The 10,731-nt window shown below is 38.6% G+C and overlaps 1 protein-coding gene across 6 annotated transcripts in view; it reads left to right on the top strand.

Annotated features, from left to right (window-relative positions):
• Positions 1-1,548: 1,548 nt before the first annotated feature.
• The window catches only part of TTK (TTK protein kinase), a 28,398-nt gene continuing 19,215 nt past the window's right edge, over positions 1,549-10,731 (top strand). Inside the window, exons 1-6 of one of the 6 annotated variants that reach the window (XM_040060338.1) lie at positions 1,549-1,665; positions 3,028-3,197; positions 3,952-4,184; positions 5,383-5,527; positions 5,793-6,018; positions 9,254-9,360. In XM_040060338.1, the coding sequence (XP_039916272.1) occupies positions 4,164-4,184; positions 5,383-5,527; positions 5,793-6,018; positions 9,254-9,360 (499 nt within the window). In that variant the 5' untranslated portion in view covers positions 1,549-1,665; positions 3,028-3,197; positions 3,952-4,163. Of the gene's footprint in view, positions 1,724-3,027; positions 3,198-3,951; positions 4,185-5,382; positions 5,528-5,792; positions 6,019-9,253; positions 9,361-10,731 lie in introns of all 6 variants that reach the window. The other 5 variants (XM_040060339.2, XM_040060340.2, XM_040060341.1 and 2 more) reach the window with 5 other exon arrangements.

Raw genomic sequence — 10,731 nt, 5'->3', positions numbered from 1 at the left:
CATAAACCTCTTAAATGCCCTATGTATCTATGACTTTATATTAAATAAAATGAGAAGCATAAACATTTATAAGCAAATAAAGAATGGTTCTACCAACCATCCAAAACCCATGCATATTCTATGTTTTGTTGCAGAATACTAAATGGAGGTTCCTTTACTTTTTTCTATGAGTATTACAGCCTTTCTTTCTCTGACTCTTTTTCTCTTGTTTGTTTGCGTTTTTTTCCCCCCCAAGATCTATCCCATTTTCTTTCTCCTATTTATTTTGATTTTGCCAGGAATGTATACGGTATCAAGTTTTCTTGTCACAGCTACAGAAATTAATGACAGCTCCTTATGGCATTATTCACTCACTAGAAGAATACAACTTTCCTCGCCTTTAACAACCATCAAAACTCTGCTAATAAAATAATCTACCTCTATGTCTCTCAAGTGAAGCCAGATGCAGAGAAGATTCATGCAACTTGTGCTGTTTCTTTACATATTCACTACATTTGGATTCTGGTGGAATGCAAGACCATCAACACAACAAACCCACCAAAAATGTGTATATAAACGGAGGAGTAAGGCAATGCCAAAAAATATCATCTCACTTAGCCTTAGCTGAGAATCAGCATTGTTCTTTATTTAGTAGAGAAACACAGAGACCTCCATGGGATCTTCCATTACATTCTAAAAAAGGTGTTTGGACTAAATTTCCTTGTTGAAATCTTTTTGTTGAGTGTAGAGTGAGCCTGCATCACTAGATTAGATGAGATGAGATACTTAAAAAGTAGATGAATAAAGAATAATGATATAAATGTCAATGAAAGGCCAGTGAAAGTATCTTATTATTAGACATCACATGTGATGTCTATGGAAAGCAACTGATTAGCAACTTATCAAATTAATAAGGCATAAATACACACTGATTTTTATAATGTGCTATCAATCTTGAAAACAAATCTTGAAAACAAATATAATATTGCATACATTAAAAGCATCAGAAGAACCATACAGCTGCAAAGAATACAAATTACTGCATACACCAAGAATGCAAACCAAGAGACCGAACTGCTCTGCTCAGTGTGTTCTGGTTACTACAATCCAAGAACGGGACAGCTCAGAGAAGGAGCTGCTTATAGCAGCCTTAGGCACACTGCAGATACCGGATCGGCTTATGAAAGATCCCCCGGAGGAAAAGGTAGAGGGGAGATGTAATCTTCAGGAGCTACTCAGGACACACAGCCCAGCTACTCCGTTACAGCTAAATGAAGCTTCAAACCATAACCGGCTATGGCCAAACGAGGAAAGCATTTTCAGACACATAACTTGAGGCAGTCGGCGCTCCCCCATTGCCGCGCCGCCCGTCCGTAACGAGGAGCGGGCCGCGGCCTCCCCGGCGCGCCTGCGCAGTCGCCCCTCCGCTCGGCCCCGCCGGGGCGCTGGGGCCCGCGGCCGCCGCTCACGGCCCAGACACCGGCCAATGGAAACACGCGCCCGCCCGTGTTTGCCTCCTGCGGCCAATCAGCGCTCGCTTCCTCCCGCCTTCCGGCCAATGGGAAGGGCTCTCTTGGGGCGTCGGTCACATTCAAACCGGAGGCAGCGCGCGAACGCGCTCGCGAGGAGTCGCGTCCCGGCCCCGCAGTGGCGGCGGCCTCGGTGAGAGCGGCCGGGCCGGGCTGGGTAAGACGGCGAGGGAAAAGAAAAGGGACCGGTCCAGGGAGCACCGGAGTGAGGGAAGGTGGGTGGGGGGGTCAGTGGGGGCTCTGGCCTGCGGTGAGGCCGTGGCGGAGCTGGGCCGGGCTCCTCGGCAGCTCCGGGGCTGCGGCTGCGCTGGGCTTCCGCCCTGAGGGCGAGGAAAGTTGGTTGTGTTTTCTCGCCTCCCTCGCCACCTCATTCTCGCCGCCTCACGGTCTTTGTTTATGCCACATTGTCTCAGCTGCTCTGCTGCTGTTCAGTCTCTCTTACTTAGCCCTGTTTCGCATCTTGGAGTCTTATATTTTCTGTGTCTTACACAGAATTTAATATTCTTCTATTTTATTTCTTCGTTAGTATTGCTATGTTTTCTACATCGATGGCGCTTTTTCTTAGTGTTAGGAGTTTTTTCCTTTTAAGAAAAATCCTGATTTAGGACTTGTAAACAAAACACAAGAAAGATCATGCACTTTTATAGATTGTATTTTTTAAAGTCTGGGTAGGTACTTCAGAAACAGGTGTCATTTTACCTCTCCTCCACAGAGGGCATAAACAGAACAAGTAGTGTAATACAGCAAATACTGTATTTCAAGACTGGATGATGTTACTTTGTATTACCAGTGAGTATTTTTGAGTGTTAGACGTGGAATTTTACGGCTAAGCTGTACTGCCACTTTTTCCATTTACTGCTCTGAAGTCTCTGTCCTTTGGCTCGTTGGGTCTGTACGAGGGGTTGAAATTATTTCAGCTACTTTATATAGGGGTAATTCTTCCTGATCTTTGCATTGTTCTCCCTGTTCCCTGGTTTCCTGTCCCTAACCTTCTCTCCTGTAGGCATTTCTAGATCTCAGGTATGCTGGCAGTGTAGCTGTTGCGGTTATGACCTCGGATCCTTATTTAGTGCCTTTGTATCAGCATATGATTGATTTAGGTCTTTGCTGTTGTCAGATTTTAAATATATGTGTATATATATAAACATCAGGGAAATTCATGGCAAATTATTTCTTTAAGAGTAATTATGCAGCAGATTAAGTAAAAACGAACCTTTGAATACTTGCTTGTGGTTGAACACTGGCATCAGTAGAAAGATTGCTGGCAAATCATGACTTGTAGATGATTATGCTCTTAGTGTACTTTTTAGTCTCTGAAAGTTAGAGCAAGCTGACACATTTGGAAGTGCTTGTCCTCATTCAAAAAGCTGTATTTACGCTTTTTTTCTGTTGTGTTTTTATTACTAACTAGGAATAGTTTAATTGATTTTGATGCAAATTGTATTTCTGGTATATGAAGATTTAGGAATGCTTACAGGGTAAGCTTTCAATGTTTAACCCATCAATTTTTGATACACAGGAACTTCTTCAGGATGGAGAATGTCATTTCTTGCCTTTGGGTTCCTGGGATCATCTGAGGTAGTCTGGCCCTCATCCATCTTACCTTTTTGACAAGGCATATCCATTCTTCAGGAGAGTTTTTCTCCATAACGTATTGAACCTTGAGCAGTTAAACAGCACACCAGAAATGTAAGTTTGATGTGTATTGTTGAGACTTAAGATCAATTTTTATACAGAAATTTATTTTTTCTGCTTGTCTACTGCATTTGGGAAGCTATCACTGCAGGAAGAATAACGAACCTTTGACATTGGTGAGGGAAATATAAAAACTATGTTTAAGAAATCCAAAATCCACCTGGGAATTGTTAGCAGTTACAACTGTAATGATATACTGTGGTATTCCTTAACATGAAGTAAATTTCTTTTGGTTGTCTTGGTGCTTCACGTTCTGGAGAAGCTGACTTCATCCATACTTTGAGGGAGTGGGTAGAGTTGAAAACCAGATCTCTCTGGGTGTTCTTACCCATAAAGAGGTGATTTGGATTTCCTGTAGTCCCTTCCTTTCTACAGTATTTTTAAAAGGTGAAACTGCAATGTGTCCTAAAATCTTCCTTATGAAATAAATAAGTATTATCTGTAGAATGGCACATGAGCATTTGCTCTAGTAATCCCCTCTAATTTTTAGTAGCATGAGCTGCAAAAGATAGGGCAGTTTACAGATCCACTCTCAGAACAGCCCAACTTTACTCTGAGGGAGAAATAGATATTAAAGCAAGTTCCAAACAAGCATTGAAATTAAAATTTATTCATTTTTCAATGCAAATGAGAGAGGGATTCCTTTATTTGTCTCTTTTTCAGTGAAACAAAAATAGTATTTCAGATACTATTGATTTAGCATACAGTCTTTAGCTTTCATGGGATTTTGTGCTTTCTTTCATCGTAGGTCTTGCTTGAGGCTATTTGAGTGTATCTCCAGACCCTTAAGGTGCTAAGGCCTCTTCATAGTGGTAATGTGGATGGTGCTTTTGCTGGACTAAGTCTTGGAACTTACACAGCAAGACTGTGTTTTGGACCTACAAAACACCACTTCTGTGTAGCCAAGAGCAGGCTTGGCATTGTTGGTGGCCCATACCTAGTTAAGGATGAACATGAAACATGCCTTATAAGCAAGCTCTTGTAAGCATGATAATCTTTCTGATTTCTGTTCTTCACTTGGGGAAAGCTGGGAGCCTGCTGCTTTTAAAGAGTTGCCAGCTTCTGGTGAATAATACTCTAAAAATTATTTGTGAGACTTTCTAAGAGTGGTGCCTGGTGTATTTTTTAGATTGTGGGGTTAAAGGCAGATGAATTTCATTCCATTCAATTCCTTCTCTAGCAATAATTCACTTTAAAGTAGATCTAAAGTTTCTAGCCCTTTAGCAGCTTTTTGTTGATTTGTTATATACAAGTACAAGAGGAACAGACCAATATTTCACTGTAAAACTAAATTTAGTCTTTCTTTGAACCTATTTAATGTTTCTGAAGTGCATTACTTTCCCTGTTTCCGTGCCCAGCTTCACCCTAATTGGGACATCAAATTCCCTGAAAATGCACTAAATTCACCACAGTTTTTACTATAATTCTCATGTTCATTAGATGCATGGAATATTGATGTGGGAAAAATATTTATTGTAGGCAGAAAAGGAAGAAATCATTAGGGCTTTTTAAGTTTATTTAAGCAGTCTTGCTCTGCTCAGATTGCCTAGATTCTTATTTCCCAGCTATATTCATGTATTATTCCAGCTGATGATAAACTGTCAGAACGTTGAGGATTTGGCTTAAGTTTCCTGTAAGAAGTCTTTGCATCTCTAAACCCCCTTTCAGGAACTTAAAAATAGGTGTCACTTGTCTTTGTCCTTTGAGCAGAAGAGAATGTGAATTCCTTTCTGCTTAGCCCGCTGTGAGAACTAATTGCTGTAACCTGTGGCAAGGAGCTTGGATTAACAATGTGCTAAACTAAAGCCAGCCTAATTATGAGTACAGAATGTGATTTAATGCAATGGACTGGAAGCTATTTCAGGCAACACATCGTACTTCCCATTTTATTAAAATGTTGAATATACCTTCTTGGAGAGGGCTACTGTGGAGCATGGATTAGGATTTGGGTGGGTCAGTTAAGTCCCAATTTCTTTTTATTTGTCCAAGTTGTCATCTGACAAGTTTACTTGTATAACTACATTGACAAAGGCTTAATAGAGTATTTGTTACATAATGTGGTTGAGTCTCAAGCTCCTCTCATTATACGTGAGAGGCTTTCCCATGGTAATTCCAATCAAAGTGAGCTACAACAGGGTTCTTCAGTAACTTCATGGTTTCTTAACCTTGTGTCTTGCAGATGGAGGAGACAGACCTAAGTGAAAGAGGATTGCCACAGATTACATCAATCATGAATAGAGTTAGAAACTTGAAAAACAAATACAGAAATGAAGAGAACATCACAGATGAATTTAATTATACTAAAATCTCAGCTGATACAACAGGTATTTGCTTTTGTTATTCTCTTGCAACTTACGCAAAAGATCTTAGTCTAGACTGAGTGAAAGAACCATTAACTGAAAGGATTTCGAGTTTAGTGTATCATCAATCTTAATGACCACAGAGTTAATTTCATCTGTCATTATTTCTTAGCTCTGTTGCTTTAATCTCTTTTAAAAAACAGTAACTGTCTTGCACAAAAGCTTATACAAAGTGTTTTCTGCTGTACATGTTTGCTGCTATTTTAATCAAGCTCCTTGTTTTTGTCAGATAACTCTGGAACTGTCAATCAAATAATGATGACAACAAATAATCCAGAAGATTGGCTATGTTTTTTACTTAAACTAGAGAAAAAGGGTGTTCCTCAGATGGATGTTAGCCTACTCAATAGACTCATTGGTCGTTACAGTCAAGCAGTGACTGCATTACCTGCAGAAAAGTATAGTCAAGATGAGAGCTATGCTCGCATCCTTGTGAGATTTGCTGAGTTGAAAGCGTAAGTATAAATTTTCAATATGAGAACTCATTGGTTTTTGACTTAAGATAACAGTACCTTGTTTCATTAGTGTTTTCTGCAACAAACTATCATTTTGAGTGTGGATGCTATCATTCTGGTTCCTTGAAGGAAGGAGCTTTGCTTAGTCAGCTTATCTGTTGTTTCCACAGTACTTGCATTTCTTGTACGTGCTAATAAACATGACTGTTTAGAGCTATTTGATTTAGAGATGTTAAAACACTACCTTTTTTCTTGGTTTTCTATGTAAAATACAAGGGAGAATAGCATGAGATCCTTTTTTGAGCTTTATTTTAGTGTGCTTTCTCTCTTAATAAAAAAGACTCATCACAGTTTGATTAAATTACTGCCTTAGGATAGGAAGAATGTCTTGGAACATTATTCTCTAGTTTCACACTTTGAAAATTAGTTTTGGTTGTGGTCGCTTATTGCTTTATTCAGTCCAAATTCGAGCAGTGTGGAGTCCTGTTGCTCAGATGTGTTCAGGCATAATTTGGGACAGGGTTATAATAGAATTTTTTTAATAAGGGGTCCTTTTACTTGAATTATTATTATAGCAAATATTTTTGAAGAGCTGTATTTAAAAAGTGGAGCAATGTAACAAGTAGAGCTGAGCAGGTGATCTTCCAGTGAACATAGCTAATCTTCTTGTATGTTCTTCCCCTATTTGACTTCTTGGCATATGATTTCATTTTGCAGTATGATAAATATGTATTTCTCTGCACTTCCATTTGCATGGATCTTGCTGCATCACTGTTACTAAAAGCACACAGTGGATGTAATCTGTTGAATCTCCTGTTAAGAAACAGGAGTGAATCTTTAGTATCTTGAAAAGGGGAGGTGTTTTTGTGTTAGTGGAGTAAAGAATCTCTTCCAGAAAGGTTTAAAGAGACATTGCAAGATGATGTCCTTATTCAGAAATTAATTGCTTTTCCTCAGAGCAGGAACTGTATATAGGCTTCTGGATCCTAGTTTGTGGGAATTCTAATAGTGATCAAGTCATATGTGTTATCTTGTAGGAGAGTTTAAGTTCAGAAAGATTATTTCCTACCTCCCTAATGACTTGGACCTATTTTCACTTGATCTGTAGAATATGGTTTGAAAGGTGGATGCTTTTAAGATGTGTGAAAGAGCTATGTTCAGTATTCTGCATGATGTATTGCAGAAAGCAAAACCAAAGGTGCTGTCAGTAGCTTGCTAATGCATTAATAGTATGAACAGTTTTAGTTAGTGGTGTCTCACTGAAATGTCTTCAGTTGTCTCACTGCTACAGGCCTCTAAGGATCTTCTTTGGAGAGTAGTCTGTCTTGTTTCACTACTAAAATGCACTCTACAGCTATACTAAAAGAACTTCTACTTTAGTAGCCAACATTACAGAATCTACCTATCTCACCAGGTAGCTCAGATCTGCTCTTTTTGTATTCTGCTGCATATTCTTTAATTGGCAAATACCATCAGTCAGGTTTCCTGACATGTCTGTAATAAAAATTTATTTTAAAAAGATGAGCTACCCACTCCAAATCCCTTTTAAAAAATGTACCCACCAAAATCTCATACAGCATCAATCCCACTGGAACTTGACTATAAGCATCTCCCTAAACGATGGTTCCTCATCTGGAAATTGCTTTCAAATACTAGCTTATTCTTAATAATTTTTATAAGTTAATACTTCCTTGTCCAGAGGAGCATATTATATCAATTATTTATATGAAACTGTGTTTATGAACTACCTCTGTAATCTCACCAGCAATGAAATTGCTTTTGGCTGATTGGATCTAAAAACCAATAGTGCTGACTGTCTGTAATTTTTGGAGATTAAATTAATCAGTGGCTACTTATTTGGATCTTTTGTGTTTGGTATGTTTACTTACTGCTCATAACTTACTCTCATTGCTCATAATTTTTTTTGTTTGAAATTTCCCTGGTGTTCTACACTTGCCTTTCCTGTTCCTGAATGTCAGTTTGTCCCATCCTATATATTTTGCCTTTACTTGGTTTGAGCTTCTGTTAAAGAAAATCTTCTCATCTTGTGACTTTGTAGAGTGTTTCTGGTTTATTTTTTAGCTATTTCAAGTAAAGCAATACTGATAGTGCAAGTTAAGCGACACTGATAGGTGCTCTGATGGGTGGGAGAAGAAATATGCTTTTCAGTAGAATTGTTTGCTGTTCTCCCAAATGTTCTACCTAAGCAAGGTGGAAAAGCAAATCAAACTTCATAAGCAGTATCTACTGCCATCAACACTGTTTTGTTCTGATTGTAGAATTGTAGAATGTTAAGTGATTGGAATGGATCTAAAAGATCATCTAGTCCCAACCCCCCCTGCTGTAGGAAGGGACCAGGTAGCTCCAGGCCTTTTCCTGCCTGGCTGTGAATGCTTCCAGGGTTAGGGCATCCACAACCTCCCTGGGCAACCTGTTCCAGTGTCTCACCACCCTCCCAGTAAAGAATTTCTACCTAACACCTGGCCTAACTTTCCTCTTTCATTTTGTATCCACTCTTCCTAGTTCTGCTGCTAGAGTTCCTGATAATAAGTCCCTTTCTGGCTTCCCTGCAGGCCCCCTTCAGATTCAAAATTCCACAGAGTTCTACTGGAAATATGTTCTTTTCCTTTCCATGTTGTATTTTCCTGTACTTTTTATTGAATCATGTCATAGATCTTTCGCTCTTCCCATTTCTAAGTGGTGCCTTTGTGTACCTGTTGAGCAAGAGGGAACTTAGGAAAGATTTCCTTTATTCCTTGATTATGGATGTTACTGATAAAAATATTAAGCTCCTTTTTTTTAATGTCAGTTGAAATGTAACATTAATGTATTTCATAGTGATGTAGATTTTGTATCTTGACCGGTATTTGCATAGGCTGTAGTTGCTCTTGAATATTTAAATGTTGATGTGCTGTGTGTAACCATTAACCTGCTCAGCAATCTATGGCTGAATGTAACACTAGGCTTAAAATTGCCTAAAATAAATGAACTATGAAATGTGAAGGAGCTTAAGGATTGAGTCCTTGAGTTTTGTCAGGGTCCAGCTTGACATTTTTCAATTGTTAGAATTTAAAATTCTTTGCTTGTTTGTAGTTCACTGATTGCTCTGAGAGGAACATCTTTAGCCTATAGGTGGATTGCTTTTTCAAAGTTATTTAAAGGCTTCATCAGGCACATAAAACTTCATCCTTTTCAGGCTCTTCACCTTATATAACTGAATGTGCTGTCTTTACAGTCTTCAGGATCCAGAGGAGGCACGGGACCAATTTCATCTGGCCAGACTGAACTGCAAGAAATTTGCTTTTGTGCACGTGGCTTTTGCACAATTTGAGCTATCACAAGGTGTGTAAAAAAAACTTGTTTGGTGTTGCTGTTCTGTGTTTTGGTGTTGCTGTTCTGTGTAGTTCTCAGTTTTGTTGTTTTAAACTTGTGCTCCTGTACATAATTGGTAAGGAAACTGGTAGGTATTGAATCAGAAAGAAATCTGGATTTTTAAATTGAAATTTACTGAGAACGTGTTCATTTTTAAAATGAAAATATGCACACAGTTCATTTTTTCTGTTTTAGAACTACCTTTCAAACCAGGTGAAAGTTGTTAATAATTTCAGCTTTTCTAATTTAGATCTTGCAGTGGAAGGCTTTTGAGTAAGGTTCTTCCTGCATTGAAGAGTGAGGCTCAAATACTTTGCTTGCTTGTGGAAGAAAATCTGTCTTCTGCCAAACAGCATCTGTAGATTGAGGATGTTTTTTATTAAACCAAAATGCACATTTTTTTCTATACATTTTTCCTTCAGTACTACTTTTTAACTGTGTTTTAGGATATAGTTTAGATGTTCAAAGTGTGGTGCATGAGGCAGAGCCATTTTGTAAAAATCAATAAGTTGATACTCATTTATTGTCTCAGATTTTCTAGTTTTTCTTAACTGATAAATTGACTGTCATTGCAGCAGGAAAGGCTGTGAACCAACTGCCCCCCCAAAATACATGTTACGTTTTATGAGTGTCTCCTGTACAGGATGGGAAAAGACAAAAATCTGCATGTTTGTGTCTTGAAATTACACAGTTTCTCTGTAATTTGACCAGTCAGTTATTTGACCAGTCTTGTTTTAATACAATCTTGTGGTATTGAACTTCTAAACAGTAGTAAAGAGAAGTTATTTATTTAGTGAGCACTGGATGCTTATTTAAACAGATAATTAAACACTAATACTGCAATAACAAAGGTATTGTTAAATAAGTGTAATAAAGCCTATTGTGTAATTTAATAGAGTGTAGAAATGTTACCACAGGTTACCAGTGACTAAATTCATCCTGTACCTATGGGATGTGTTCATGCAATAGTTTCTTACTTTGACAGCAAGTAATCAACCTGAAATGAAGTCCTAATCCTGAAGGAAAGAAGCCATTTATGATCGGCTTTGTTCTATCTGCAGCGTGCTCTCTGATTTGTATCTGATACCCTTGAGCTGATCTAGGTGTCCTTTGGTAATGTGTATGGAGCTACAGTGTCCCTGCTGGGTGCCTCAAAGAGGATTAGTGGAACATGTGAGTTGTAAATTGTTACTTAGGAGCACTGTTCCTTTTTCACTGTGTCCACTTAGGCCAGAGGGAAAGGAGGAGGGTAATGCATTATTGCTTCTTCATCCCTGTGATTTTAGCAGTGCTTGCACACCTGCCAGTATTTTCTTCTGCATGAAGAAAAACTTAATTGCA

This window comes from Hirundo rustica, chromosome 3 (assembly GCF_015227805.2).
Source record: "Hirundo rustica isolate bHirRus1 chromosome 3, bHirRus1.pri.v3, whole genome shotgun sequence".
In the NCBI taxonomy this organism is placed as follows: domain Eukaryota; kingdom Metazoa; phylum Chordata; class Aves; order Passeriformes; family Hirundinidae; genus Hirundo; species Hirundo rustica.
The sequence above is the reverse complement of the archived record's forward strand: the minus strand, read 5'-3'. Positions and strand labels throughout refer to the sequence as shown.